The following is a 15,586-nucleotide window of genomic DNA, read 5'->3' as shown; positions in this document are numbered from 1 at the left end:
CGATGGACTGGCGACCTGTCTAGGGTGTATTCCTGCCTTTCGCCCAATGTATGCTGGGATAGGCTCCAGCCCCCCTGCGACCCTGCGGGTTAGCGGGTTAGGATAATGAATGAATTAATTAATTAATTAATTTTCACCCTTAAATACACATCATATCTTAATGTTTCATCACCGTTGCAGCAACCTCATTGCTATAACGTTTTAACCATAATGTTGCAGCAACGTTGTATCAACATCATAAATGAAACGTCACAGTGTTTGGCTAAAGCAGTGGTTCCCAAACTTGGTCCTAGAGTACCCCTCTGTATAGTGGTTTTCGTTCAAATCACAATTGCCATCTAAAATGTTAACAAGCTGTTAATCTTTCTTAATTAGGTGTAATTTGCAAATGCATGAATAATAAAACGACCATGTTCATATTGTGCTTATCTCATTTCACCATCTTGCAAACATTTACATAAGAAAAGGTAAACAATTAAAAGACTGAGGATAATTAACCAAGTTTGGGAAACACTGGGCTGAAGCATAGTCACACACATTCACACTCGGCCAATTCGAAAACATTGGCGTTATCGAATTTGCCATACAAACAAGCGCTGAAGGAATTCAGTCCTTCTTTCCTATCCGTAGCTGAAGAGTGGTGGGAGGGGCGGTCATGGCTTCCAAGGTGAGTGCTGTGCCTATTTCATTCAAAATAAATTACATTTTTGCCGCTATCTACGATCCACATGCAATTATTTATCATTTGTTTTAAACTCAACTAGTACCGTTAATATATTATGTTTTAATGCTTGAATTTTGACGTGCAGTTACCGAAAAAGAACTCAAGGCGCATTATATAAGACGCTAGCCAATTACAGCGCTACGCTAACTGGACTGAACACAAGGAGTAACTTAAATTAACACTCGATCTAGTAATCTAACTAGCTAGCATGTAGTAGCCTATTCGTGACTTCACTTTGAAGACTATTAGCTAGGTCCACTTAGGTTACATTGCGCTAAATATCTTAGGGCGTGGAAGCTTATCGTACTCCTTCTGTGGCTACAGGGCAAGTTGACATGAGAAGACCAACAACGTGTGCTGCACATCTTAGGGACATTGACGAAAGCAGTAAAGAAATTACACTGCTGACCTAAATGCATTCGTCTATAACAAAATTAGTGTCAACATTAATTTGCCTAACGTATAAATTGATGTTACGAAACGTTTTCTTTCATCTACATTACGCTATTCGAGTAGACGCATTACTGATTAACCTCCCGCCCCCGTCAAAAAAAACAAAAAACCGATGACCGTTATCTCTAATTAAATTTGCCCCCCTATAAAGGATGTAATTCCTACAAGGCTCACTCAATATGAATGTGAATACTTAGAAAGGTGACAGTCTGCACGTTGGCCTCGCATTCATTGTTTCATTTCAAATCATAATGTGCTGGAGTACAGAGCCAAAATAACACGGTACATTGTACAGTCTGGAAGTGCTGGAATGACAGTATAGTTCCTTTTGACCGAGATTAAAATTGTATTGTCAATTCACTTTGATTTTATTTACAATAACTATTAGGCCTAGGGGTGCCAATAATTTTGACACTGATGTTTTCTGAAAAAATAAGACTTAAAAGCATTTAAACATGAGAGTAAATGCTGTGAAGTACAAGTATATAGTTTTCCTATATGCTTGAACATAAAATATGGATTATTATCTGTGTTGTTAATTATATGCTGCTTTTTTTCTTCATTCTCATTAAGCATGGCAATAATTCCGCTGTGTATAAACACTGATAGAAACTCATAATGTTGATATAATTTATTTTTATTTATTTTTTATCTACAGACAGCAAAGTTGGCAGCACTACCAGCTCTTCTGGGATTTGCCTCTGTTCGAGTGTATGCCATAAGTGAAGCAAAAACAGAGGAGCCACTATCTCCTCAAGAGGTGAGCATTCCGATACGCAAGTAAATGGACTGGAATTGTCATTATCACACATTGGGCACTGTTTTGTAGATTGGTTAAATCAATGCTGGTAAATGCCTGAATGTGAATGTGTATGACATTATTATGTTCTAGATCTCTAATCCTCTCTAAGCCTATTGAAGCTTGGTTTGTCACTGTGGCTGGTTCCATATATAATAGTGTGTAGTTGTGTGTATTTTATAGATCAATAAAAATACCCTCACATTCAGCACTTTAACCACGTCAGAAGGAAAAAAGATGTCTTTGTCCCAAACGTTATGGAGGGCACTTTATATAAATTGAGGTCCATAATGTTTGGGACAAACAGTTTGTTCTTGATTCGGCTCCATGCACCACAATTTTAGATTTGTAATCAAACAATTCACATGTAGTTAAAGTGGACATCATCAGCTTTTATTTAAGGGCCTCCACAGCAAAAATAACTCATTTTAAATAACGAATGGTTGTTCTTTCTTCCCGTTCCTGTTAATTCCTTCATTCACTCTCATTCTAGTACCTTCTCATTCTTGCTCTTTATTGATTTGTCTCTCTCTGCTTTTCTCAGCTCTCAGTATACGCACCCCTGCCGCCGCAGCTTCGATATGTGGAGGAGGATGCTGGTCTGCTGCAGAGCGGGCTGGGCGTGGTGCGGGTGGGGCTGCTCCCCTACATCAGGGCCATAAAGGTACCAGTCCCACAATCCCACGCTGCAGGTCACACACAGGCATGGTGGTGTAGTGGATAACACTGTCACCTAATCGCAATAAGGTCTTTGGTTCAGATCCAGATTGGGATTCTGTTTGGAGTTTGCCTGTTCTCCCCGAGCCTGTGTGGCTTTTTTCCGGGTACTCCTGTGAATGTAACGATCATATATTTTGCACTGAATATGAATGCACTGAATTTCCACATTATCAGTGCTGAATGTCAGTCTGACTGAAGGTATTCAAAATACTGATCTTAGTATTGTCTGATTATTTTTTACCAGAAAGCCTGTGTTACCATCAAAGTAGGAGCTGTGAATCTGTACCATGCTGGACACGGTGAGAACTGAAAAATGTTTGTAACCAAATGTAGGTCGCAACCTTGCAGTTGTTTAGCAACCTTTAACCTATGTCCTTTTTTTTTCTAGATACTTACGAGTACCTGAAAGACCCACCACCAGGTTTTCTTCCCAGGGTTAGTGTGATCACCGTTTCAGGATTAGCTGGCCTGATTCTAGCAAGAAAAGGTAACTGGGTTCTTGTCTGTCATACAAGCACTTCTATCTTGTACTAACTTTGCTCTTTCTGCATTATGAGTAGGATTCTTATAGTTCCAGGAATTCCCTTTTTGAGGAATTTTGATTGAATTTGGGGAATTTTGAGGAAAGTTTGGGAATCTATACTAAAACAATATTTTTTCTTTTAGTGTAAGTATTTCTTTGTTTATGTATCAGACCTATTTTAGGAGTCCCTTGCCGCATTTACATGCAGAATATTTCTACATTCTAAATAATTTGTTCCGATTGAAGGTACCAATTACTATCACCATCTCCAATAAGTTCAACTGTATGTTCATAAAATAAATATTATGAAATATGAAACATCAAATGTGTAATTGGCTGGGCCAAAATGGAGGTACACTCTACCCAGATTTTTTTTCTACCTTTACACCCTACGTACTTGTTACCCATTAAGCCAATCTTTACATATTTAATAATATTTCTTCAAGTATTTTTGAAAGTTTATAAATTAAGTTATACATCTCGAAGAGAGAGATTCATCTTTCACTAGTCTTATCATCTGTTCAGAAAAAAACAGATAATACAAAGGTAGAATATAATAGGGAAGTTAGTGGAAAAGCTTATTATCCTAAATAACCAACTATGCCTCCTTTGGTGTGTCCACTTCGAACAGACGCACCACTATGTTGAAAAAATATGGGGTGATATGCTTTAATCCTTTCCTTCCATTTAGACTGCAAATTAGGTGGGCCTATGTACAGAATTAGGAATAACTGATTTGTGATTAATTGTGATATGATTTATGTGGTGTCATGAGTTTGAAGATTTCCCAAGTTACCTGGGAAATTTCCACCCATTGCAACTAATTATGAGCAGGCATGTTTTAGCTTTTAGACAATATCTTAAGTTGTGATATGAAGGTGTTTTTGGTCCATGATTACTTTTTGACAAATTATAAAATAATTCAAATGTAATTAATGTACCATAGCAATCTATGCATACAGCAAATCTAGTTATCACAGTCTGAATCAAAATTTCACAAATGATGTGATTCTGAGTGGTGTTTTTGTTTGATGCTGTAGTTTAACAGGGAATGTCATGTATTGGCAGAAAACATTTGGCCTTTTGCCTAACCAAGGAGCCAAATGCATTTCTCACACCTTGTTTTGCACCTAGGTAATTACACAGAGGCTGATGATTTAGAATTTGACTGCCATATGTGAAATTGTTGTGAATGACTTGATGTGGTATTGGGTACCACTGTTCTGTTCTTGCTAGGAACCCGTTTGAAGAGGGTGGGTGTGCCTCTGGGACTGGCTACTGTGGGGACGGCTGTGTGTTATCCTGTTCAAACGGTGGGGGTACTGAAGGTAAGCCTTTAAGGTTGCTTTTGTTTTGTGCTGACCTCTCACCCTTTTGTCCCATTTTGACCCATAGTGTTTGGTTTTCATTTGACGGACTGGCCTGTTTACAGTCCCATAATGTCACATAATGACGAGAACAGCTATTCAGTCCAGCAATGTTTGCCTTCTCCCCATTTATATCTCTTATCACCATATTGTTAGCTCTATCTCTATATTTCTCTATCTATATCTCTATGTTGCTCTCTCCATCTCTCCCTCCAGCTGACAGGGAAGCAGGCATATGCAGCCACACAGTGGGCCAGCTCTTCAGTGACCTCTCTATGGAAACCAAGTCCTGCCAAAGAAGTCATCATTCCCTCAGCAAGCCCTGAGGTATGCTCAGTTGGAAAGGAGTCCTGAGGTGATGTCCGTTAGAAGCGAGAGTCCTGAGGTACTCTCTGTTCGAAGCGGGAGTCCTGAGGTACTCTCTGTTAGAAGCGGGAGTCCTGAGGTACTCTCTGTTTGAAGCGGGAGTCCTGAGGTACTCTCTGTTTGAAGCGGGAGTCCTGAGGCGCTCTCCCTTCTGAATTCCTGAGGTATTAAACATTTTCCAATGAAAATATGCTCTGTGTTCACCCTACTACTACTATTTGGCCCGCTTCAGGAAAATATCAGCAGGACATGGAGTTTATTTGAGCTGCGAGAAGAAATTTGAATGTTGAGAAATCACCACTAGGGGGCCACAGTGGATAGAGTTAATTTTGATTTATTACATTGCATTTGCAGTCTGGTTTTTATAATAAATTCTTGTTTGATGTAATATTAGACAGAATCTGTGGTTTATCCGTAGTATTTGGTTGGGGTATGTGTAAAGACCTTTCTGTGGGAGGATGTCTAAGGAAGTATCTCTGCAATTTGATCTTGAAGGCGATTCCTGTGCCAAGCCCTGAACCCGAAGTGCCAGCAACGAAGCCTGTTCCTGAAGCTGAACCAGCCCCACCTCCTGCAGACGAGCCTACCCTGTCACCCCATCCCCCTGATGAAACTCCCACTATTCCTGCTCCAGAGGGGGATACTGTTCCTCCACCTCCTGAGTCTGCCCTACCCGAGGAAGCGGCACCAGTCCCAACCCCGGAGGTCCAGCCATCTCCCGACCCAGAACCAAGTCCTGAACTGGCATCTCCAGAGCCTCTTGCGGAGCCCCCAGTGGAATCCTCTCCTCCTCCGGAGCCCCCAGTGGAAACCCCTACTCCTGTGGAGCCCCCAGTGGAAACCCCTACTCCTGTGGAGCCCCCAGTGGAAACCCCTACTCCTGTGGAGCCCCCAGTGGAAACCCCTGCTCCTGTGGAGCCCTCAGTGGAAACCTCCTCTCCTGCGGAAACCCCAGTGGAACCCTCCTCTCCTCCTCCTGAGCCCCCAGTAGAAACCTCAGCTCCTGCCGAGCCCCCAGTGGAGCCCCCAGTGGAAACCGCCCCTCCTGCAGAGCTCCCTTTGGAAACCCCCACAGGTATGGCTAGCAAGTGAACCGCACAGATGCCTGTGTCTCTTTGTATATCATGAAGTGCAAAGGATAGATTCAGCTGGCTGGCTGGCATGAGCTGTAGTCTGATATATTTGGCCATAGAGCTCTACGGAGTTACTTCACTACATTTTGAACTCTGATCTTGTATCTCGCTCTGAATAAGAGTGTCAACTTAATTCCTACTCAAATGCGGCTTTCTGCTGGGTTAGGTGTCTGTAAAACATATGTTAATAACCGTTGTGTCCACTTTGGGTTTATTAGTAATGACGTACCCCAATTTTGCTCCATGAAGCTTTTAGTGGAGGATGTTGTTTTCCCATTGTTGTTGTACATTAACAGACATGGAAGGAGAGCTTTTTTAAATTTATGAAATGGTAAAAAAACTGCTTTATCACTTCCTCTCCAGAGCAAAATGTTCCTCCCACTGACCCGCTTCTGGTGCCTGCTCCCCCTCCCTCAGTGGAGGAGCCTGCTCTACAGGCCCCTCTCCCCGTAGAGGAGACCGCTCCGCTGCTTGCCGCTTCTGACCCTGCCCCCGCTTCAGCTCCAGTAGAGCAGCCTGCTTCCCCACCCTCTGAGGCTGACCCTGCTCCCTTGGAGCCTGCTGCTGGTGAGCTACCCCCCCAGGGGACCTCCCTCCCCTGCTGCCCCTGCAACCCCGCCAGCTCTCGCCAACTTAGTTTGCCAAGATGTTTGGACAACGTGGTCATTTTTAAGTAGAAGCTGCTCTCACTACTTCTTTTCTCCTTCTCAACCTTCTCTGCATTTTGGCTCTATACAGATACAGAGGTTGCAGAGAAGCCTCGGTTTGCCCCAGACCCGAAGCTGCTGGATCACGGCCAGTCCAGCCCGGAGGACGCTGACCTGTACAGCACTCGCAGCTGAGTGGCGCTGGAGTGGCGCTGGAGTGGGGTGGGGTGGGGTGGGGTTGGACGTATGGTGGTGGCTGTAGGTACACTATCATGGGATTTGGGTCTGTCACACAGCAGTGTGGTGTATGGGTATGCGACAGGCACTTTGGTGTTCAAACCTTGCGCTTTATCCTGGGAACAGCTCATGCGCTCCTTGTGACTTTAATTCCTGAGCTGGCCGCATTTGACAAACTCTTTAGCCCACAGATCACTGCCTTGCAGTCAAACTGGAACATCGTCTTCCCCAGAGTCAGCACTCTGCACTGGGGAAGCCATCCAGAACCATCCAGTCGCCTGGGTAACTGGTCTGGTCTGTCTTCATCGACAAATTCTTGCAATCATCTCAACGTGGCCACACTTCACAGAGCAGGCCGCAAGCCTCGTCGCCAAACCACTTTTCTGTGAGAATTTCAATACACTGTCAGGAAGTTTATCAATGATCTATGCAATACATTTCCTCTTGATTATGATTACAGCTGTTTTTTTTTTATTTTTTATGTAAGCTCTTTTTCCAATTGGGGAGAGAGTGGGGAATCAACTGTGATGATCACAGGAAGCCAGAGGTAAGAGGAAATTAGGATATGCTGGTTTCCCTGTGTCTGGGGCTGGAAGAAGGGGTCTGTCTATTTTCTATGACGAGGGCAAACGGAGTCTCTGTGGATGGGGCAAGGGGCAGTGTGGGTTTATACCTGCGGTCTGATCTACATGCACGAACAAACTGACTTCAGTTCTTCTACTTAACACTCAACCACCCTTGGTAATCTGTAGTGTACAAATGATAGGCCAAAATGTCCTTTCAAGCATTTGTCTTGTGCATTTGTCATTGTGTGAATTTTAATTTATATTTACCTAACAGAAATGCACTTGAATTCGTCCATAGTTGTTCAGCGTGATTTGAATTTGGTATTCAAATGGTTCTTAAATTTTGTTGAGTTTCTTTGTGATGTCCTTAAAGGCCAAATGGTATAGTGAATAAAGCAATCTTTCAAATGTTATGTTCTGATGAGTGCTTTTCTTGAAACGTTTCATTTATTAATTTTTTGGTGCTTTCACCAGTTATTAGGCAGCTGAATTATTCCAGCAGAGGGCGCCAGACACTCAGACTCATTGTCCAGTTACTTTTACTTTGCAGCCCTGCTGTATCAGAGACTACAATGATGATAACATTTATTCTGTACAGTGAAATTTATGAACAGTAAAATTAAAATCATTCTACCTGAACAGAACATTCAGTAATACATATAACCATAAACACCAATTGGGGGAAAAAAAACTTGGAAGCAATATTAAGTGCAATCTAAGAGCATTGATCATTTTAAATATTAAATGCTATAAAGTTAAAGTGTATTTATGCTATTTACATTTTACATATTTTCTTTTACTTGCACCCTTTTTTCTGAACTAATTCCACCATGCTGATCTGTATTGATCATTTTGTCACATCTTTGTGGAGTTTCAATGACCGCTCCACTGCAGTCTGATGGGGGGGTATTCAATGCTTTCTAAATGTGATTTTCCTCACATTTGTAGATTAACCTCAATACTAATCTTTTATTTTCAATACTTGTTTTGTACTGTAGCAGGCTGTATTCAGGATGTCAGGATGTCTCAGTAGAGTTGTTCACTACCATCACTTCCTGGCTTGCCTAAGTTCTCACTGAGAACCATGTATGCTTAAGACTAAAAAAAGTCGTCTGTCAACTGAAACACCTGGTAATGGACTGATAAAGGAATATTTTGAGGGAGGTTATTTTATGGTTGTTTCAAGGCTTTGGGTGACCAAAGCTCTGCAAAGAAAGATATTAAATATCAATCAGCATGATGGTAATAGTTATAAAAAAATGGGTCCAAGTAAAAAAAAAAAAAAAGAAAGACTCCTTTAAGACTCATAATATAATTATCTCAGCAAATTATTCCAAAGCCTGGGGGCATTATTTTGAAGCCAATGTCACCACAAGAGTGCCTCTTAGCATGTTGGAAGACTAAATTGCCCATTTCAACAGAAGAGTAGTTTCTTTGGTTATGGGACTAATGGCTTTTTTGGTGCCATGCCCCTGAAGATCTATGATTATTAGCTATAGTATTTTAAATGTCTTCCAAAACTCTACTGGAAGATGGTGCGCAAAACTGATTTAGCTGTATCAGACTGCACGAGTAAATGTTCTGATCTGTATAATTATCCTGGAGTGGTTCAGTCAGTATACAGTCAGCATTACTGATGAGCATGGGCTGCCACTATATTAGACATCATAGTTATGAGCCTTGTGTAATTAGCTGATTGATAATCCCCAGTAGAGGATGAAATTGCCAGGAAGGACAGGATCGAGTAGGCCAGGTTTCCTTACTTGAAAGCTGGTGCTTTCTCCTCTCCTAACAATGCACCAACTGGCCACAGGCTACCAGTTGTAATAAAAAGAGTAATATACCGTGCAGTCCGTAAGTATTTAGACAGAGGTACAATTTCTGTTCTTTTGGCTCTGTACTCCAGCACAAATTGGATTTAAAATTAGATAATGAATATGAGGTTAAAGTGCCGACGGAGGCTATTTCCATCCCTATTGGGCAGTCTATGTAGGAATTACATCCATTTTTAGATGGTCCCTCAATGTCATTGGCACAACTCTGGTCCTCATATTCACATGTCAATAACAGACTCCAAAGGCAATCAAAATCCTAGAATCAAGACTAGATACTGAAATATTTCTTATAGCTGCACCAAGGAAGCGATTGAATACACCCAACTAATCAGAAACAGCCCAATTACTCTTGGTGTCCTGAAATGGGATGGTTATGTATAAAAATTGATATAATTTCTACATGGATCACCCAATATTGATGTTAATACCTTGGAATTAAAGTTGACATTCTGCAATTTAACCTCAAATTCATTTTTGTTTACAACTTAATGCCCTGTAATACAAATCCTAAAGAACAAAAACTATATGGACTGCACTGCAGTTTTTTTTTTTTTTCTTTTTGTCATATTGTGGTAAGTGATATTATGCTGACGGAACTTTAAGTCTCCAGCATTGCAAGGCTAGTTATACCGGCTAGTTTGATAGGAACTGCCAATTGGGGCCTCTATTTTCATATAGGCAAATCCAAAAAGTTATATGCATTGTAAAATGAAATGGGTTGCAGTCTTTTTTCAACCCTTTGATTTTGAGCACAGATCTTTTTTTCTGAATGTATTTACTGAATTTCTAAGCTCTACACAGCTCTTTGTAAACCAGAGGGCTGTAATTGGAGCATGGGGACACCATAAGTGGAGGATAAGAACAGAATCCATAAAATGGAGGTTGGAAAATGAAATGGGGGAGGAGCAAATCCACAAATAACACAGAAGTAATGGTAGTTTCTATGTAACTTCACTGAGTCTGCCTAGCCACAATTTGAGGGGAGTAAATGCATAGTGTGCGTCACGAAGTGCTTAATAATGACTGTTCTGACTTCATTTGAATGTACTGTGTGAGATGAAAAGTCTAAGCCTTGTTTGACACGAGTGCAGATAAATAGTGTTTTACAGGCACGTCTGCAGCTGTGCTTTTATTCCGACCTGCCGTGTGCATTTTTAGCCTTGAGTATTCTGGCTATGAGGGTGACAGTTGAAGGGAAACCACAAAGATGTATGTTGTTTAGTGGAACTTGAGCAGGAGAGGTGCAGCTGCTTCTGAGGGACAGGTGTCTTGCTGGGTTGTCCACTATTTATATGTTAGGTGAAACATTAAAGTTGGCTGTATATGATTGTAATTCTAAAACTTTGTCAATTTTAACTTGCATCTGTATATTTAGCATCCATTAGTTGCAATGGAAAATTACATTTCAAAGACAAAGGTGGGGAGAGGAACCTAATCTCACAGTTATATCTGCTCACAGTTGGGTTTAGTTTGTCCTCATGTGAGATTGGCAGGTAAGGAAGGGGAGAGATATATTACTGACTGAACAAGCTATTAGGAGCTGTTTAGTGCGCTAAAGAAAGCCTGTAATTAGTAAATGTCAGTACATTTTGAATACCAATGAAACATTCATCAACCCTTTGAAGAGTAGGCTTTCAGTTTTAGCATTAGAATAATCCGTTGAGAATGTTCTACTCACATATTTCAACTCCATATAAATTCCATTTCTCTCAGAAAACACTTCCATATGAATGTATGCTTTTTAACTGCACTGCTTATCTACCATTTGAAAGAATGCAAACACCAATCCAGCAGTGGTGACTCAAAGTCAGTGCATTTGCATTTGTCCATTGAACATATAGAGAAATAATGTATCCTACCCACATAGCTTTTTTTGAAGAAATGGAGTGCAACCTTGATTATGGAAATATATGATCTATTCAATGAACAACGCGGTAAGACTTGATATAGCTATTACAAGATGACATAACTCATGTCAGTTCATGTGAAATTACATAACACTGTCGCCACTTTTTCTTGGCAAATGTTCTGACAGATGTCATGTCATGTGTTGACATTACAGATTATGTCAGTTGGCAAATTTAGGTACTAGTGCTAGCTGGAGCCGAAGTGTTATGACCACTGTTATGACAGGTACTTCACAAGAAATGCGATAACAGTGTTATGTTATTTGACATGAACTGACATCAGCTGTTATGTCATCATGTGATAAGCGGTAGATATGTCAGCCTTATGTAAGCGGTTCTAGTAAAGTTACCCACAATGCAATTGCAAGTAACTTTTTCAGACAAACGAATTGTAGTCACAACCCATACTCTTTCCTGCAATCTCCACTATCATAAGGAGAGCACAGACGAGTATTCACACTCCTCCGAGTCAGTTGATTACTAAATTAATTGTGATTAGTGTTCATTTTATACTCACTTAGGCATATTATGTTTCTTGCAACATGCTCTTTTTATGAGTTGCGGTGAAATACTCACGGAATCTGTCACTGATGGGCGGCAGAAAACAACCGCAAATGTGTTCAAGCATTAGGAGTTTACAGCCTCTACTGTTTCATTCCCATGAGCCCTTCGTCTCTGTTCGAAGGGTACCCAGTAGATCGGCTCGACGGGCTCCACAGTAAATCCAGAGCCTCTTTGCGAGGATGTGGAAACGCAAACAGATGTTGTCAGGGGGCGGGGGTCAGCTGCACTGCTGGGACTGTAATGGACCACCTCGTCCAATGGCGATAAGGAATGCCTCATGTCCAAACTCAGCGGGGAAAAAGCAGGCTGGCTCCTGGTCCCTTCTCGTGTGACTCCGCAGTGACCCCCGTCGCCCCGCGGCATCGTACGTGTTCCGCTGGAATTGTCTCAGTTGGATTTAGTGTCTAGGTCCACTATGCTCTTCATGATTGGGAAGGGCATCTCGGATTGTTTGATTCCTCTCAATACACAACAAGGTGAAATTTGTGTTTAAATATTGCCTACATCACATACTGCCTATAATATGTCTACATCACAAAGTTAGATAAATATACATCTGAAGGAACCGTTACTCTTGAACTGCTCATATTCATTCACATATTTAACTATGCAAAGTTGAAGAAACAAGGCTCACAAGTGGTGAAGAAAGGCACTTGCCGCCCTTGTAGGCCCGGGCTTACAGCAGAGACATTGAAGGTCTGGGTCCTGTTTCAACATGCGGGATTCCTGAGTTTGTTGGACTGCACCAAGTAAAAGACGGAACCCTCCCAAATCAAGAACGTGGACTGAAGAAAAAGGAGCGGTTCCGGGTTTCACTAAGCGCAATCATTCAGCTTACTCAGTATTCCTGCTTTGTGACATGCCACCCTGATCTCATCTGTGTTTTAGCTGTGTTTTAGCAGCTGCTGCAACATTGTAAATGGTTTTACTTTTTTCAGCCAGGTTACTGCTATATTGCTCACCCCCAACACTAAGCATCCACAAGCTTATATATATATATAATGTATATCCATGTCGGAAATTCTGCGTTCATTTGGAGGATGAATACTGGATAATATATCTGGAAGAAGAAGAAGGAAGGCCACACTTAGTGAGCTCTCTACATGGAGCGTGAATATTTTAATCATACACGTCAGTGTCTGGTCGGTGAGTATTATTTACATATAGTTCAGTATCCCATCGCTTGGATGTTTCTGTGTGTTTGTCTGGTTTTACGACTGTGGAGAGGGAATGAACGTCCACACCATAGGAAGTTCACTTGGACTCTTGGGAGGTTCTGCCGTGCACATGTGAACTTTTCTCCAGCTAAACATTAATCACGCGTTGTGTAACTGCAGAGGGAAATGTACAGCACACTAAACTAAAATAAGATTGTTTATGTGAATGTAATGCGAGCAAAATAGTTTTATACTTTTAGTTATCCAAATAAAGGCACCCTCTGGAATTAGTTCCAAATGTATTCATATTAAATATCATGGCCTTACACCTAACCTGTTTGAAACATAAGGCGTGAAATCCAGGAGTTTATGTATTATATATTTGTTCAGCCACTTGTATATTTTGATTCTTTAACTTGTTATTTAGGTTCCATAAAGAAGCACAATATATCCTCCTAAATGTTTTCAGGTTTGGATTCAGTGTGATAAAATAAACAAACTCTTTTCAGAATGACTCTGGTATATTCTATGAGGCTGTTTACTTGTTGAGAATGTTGTGGCTGGTGTGAGCCTGCAGGGTGGTCACATTTGAGAAAATAAATTAAAAGCGCAGAGATTTACGCATGGAAGAAAACCGTCTAAAAATGGATTTCTCCGCAATTTCCCTGAAGAACCTTGTCATTTCAGAGCTTTGAGAATATGTCTTGACTTCATTTTCTCACTTATTGCTGTGAAAAAGAACGCAGACAAGGTGTGCCAGGGCCTCTTCTTGGCAGATCTGTGTGGACCCAGGGGTGCAGCTATGCAAAAGCGACGCTAAAATTCATGTTTTTCTGCCTTTGTTCAGACAAGTCTCAAGTCTGAAGATGAATGAATTAACTTTGACTTCATTATTGTCGAGAAACAGCTAGAACAGCTATGGACTTGGGCCATGTAATTGTTTCACAACAAGGATAAGTTGCTGCTGTAGCTGTTGTGGTGCCAGCATTGCTTTTAGTTCTCAATGTTTTTGCGATTGGCTTTGTTATGTATGCATCTTTGGCCACAGGGCTTTGTGTTGCGTAACGCCCTGTTTAACTTTTTGCCACGTCTCCAGGTTTACTCTTGCCCAGTTCGATGAAAACAGCCTGGGTGAAAGCTTGAAGGTGAGTACCTCTAATAGCCAACTAAAGCCTGGTTCAAATTACACCCCTCATCCTCTGAATGGCCTCCTTCATAAACCGCCAAATTCTCCCTCTCCGTGAGAGTAGTGGGAAGCCGAACGATAGAATCCAGGCCTTGTGTATTTCAACTTTCTAAGGTACCAAATAATTTAGTCGAACGCTGATTAAGACTAAAAGATATTCTCCTATTCCGCATCCATGCCATTGGAGAATAACAGTGTTCAGTGTGTGCAAACTTATGCCATGGCATGTGATGTCATCCCTTGGTATCGCAGTAGGAGTTCTGGTTAGTGCATTGTAAAGTAGGCCTGAGGCAGAAGCTGCCACTGCAAGGCAAATTCACAGGAGTCAATGTTACGTTGAGTTCTGCTGTTAATAATTTCATGGGTTCTGGATGAAACATCCTGCGTCCAGAGATAGTATTTTCAGTGTAAATCACATAGAGTTCATATCTTGTTGCAGGAGAAAATGGTAGCCTGGGGTTTTTCTATGTAATGAGCCGCCTGTGGAGAGACGTGCCGTGTGTTGGTGTGAGCCACCGCTTACATCCCTGCTCAGACCATACGTGTTAGCGAAAGCGCACTGGGATCCCCCCCCCCCCCACCCCCACCCCAGGATCTCAGAAGAGATCTTCTATCACATCAACAGATCTTCATCTGTGTGTTGTGCACATACTGTACTCTTCAGTCCTAAAATAAATGTTGTGCAACTTTGTGATTCAACTCCTTTGATTTGATTTGTGCTATCCCTGGGAAAAGCCATTCTCTGTGTACAAGGTTCATAATAACAGATAACAACAAAATAGACAGCATTATAAAAACTCAGATTGAGTATATTTAACTCTTATATACACTCAGTGAGCACTTTATTAGGTATTTATTAGAATTTTTTTTTCACTTATTGGTATTCTGTGGCTGTAGCTTATTGCAATGTACTCAAACCATCCTGTCGGGCACAGACAATCATTCCAAGGCCAAAGTCACTTAGATGATCCCTATTCTTCCCTATTCTGACATTTGGTCTGGTTGCTGCTACATGATTGGCTGATACAATATTTGCATTAACAAGCTGGTGCACAGGTCTACCTAATGTGTTCACTAAGTGTTCGCTGAGTGTAGTTAGTTTAAATCTTTTTAACTTAAATGAGCAATTAGAGTTTTACTATGCTGTAGAGAACACACAATGACATCCCCACTCAGTATTTAAAGCAGTTGGCTGTGTTCAACCACCTTAAAGCTTTTAGTCTCAAACTTATTTTTGTGAGATATTGACTGATTGCTACCTCTGAGAAACGCTAACAATTAACTGTTTAGGCAGCAACTGAAAGTGAGCTCACAAAATATTAAGTTGGTGAACTTGAACCATGTGCTTTGGATCATGAAACCTTTGTCACAGATCAGGTATTGCACAAACATGTCTGATCAA

The 15,586-nt window shown here is 41.2% G+C and overlaps 1 protein-coding gene across 3 annotated transcripts; it reads left to right on the top strand.

Annotated features, from left to right (window-relative positions):
• Positions 1-599: 599 nt before the first annotated feature.
• LOC133124519 (MICOS complex subunit Mic27-like) lies at positions 600-7,946 on the top strand. Of its 3 annotated transcripts, none has more exons than XM_061235792.1 (10): positions 600-667; positions 1,836-1,937; positions 2,521-2,640; positions 2,941-2,995; positions 3,085-3,183; positions 4,456-4,547; positions 4,803-4,913; positions 5,448-6,027; positions 6,503-6,652; positions 6,824-7,946. In XM_061235792.1, the coding sequence occupies exons 1-10, from the start codon at positions 656-658 to the stop codon at positions 6,925-6,927; spliced, it is 1,425 nt and encodes a 474-aa protein (XP_061091776.1). In that variant the 5' UTR covers positions 600-655; the 3' UTR covers positions 6,928-7,946. The 3 variants fall into 3 exon arrangements, with proteins under 3 accessions (XP_061091776.1, XP_061091775.1, XP_061091777.1); XM_061235791.1 differs by having other exon boundaries at positions 6,449-6,652; XM_061235793.1 differs by lacking the exon at positions 6,503-6,652.
• The last annotated feature ends 7,640 nt before the right edge of the window (positions 7,947-15,586 follow it).

This window comes from Conger conger, chromosome 3, assembly GCF_963514075.1.
Source record: "Conger conger chromosome 3, fConCon1.1, whole genome shotgun sequence".
Taxonomy (NCBI): domain Eukaryota; kingdom Metazoa; phylum Chordata; class Actinopteri; order Anguilliformes; family Congridae; genus Conger; species Conger conger.
This window is presented reverse-complemented; position numbering and strand designations above follow the sequence as displayed.

Coding starts and splice junctions, on each gene's coding strand:
- LOC133124519 (XM_061235791.1), top strand. Junction 1,938..2,520: donor AGCCACTATCTCCTCAAGAG/GTGAGCATTCCG, acceptor TGCTTTTCTCAG/CTCTCAGTATACGCACCCCT. Junction 6,653..6,823: donor TCCCTTGGAGCCTGCTGCTG/GTGAGCTACCCC, acceptor GGCTCTATACAG/ATACAGAGGTTGCAGAGAAG.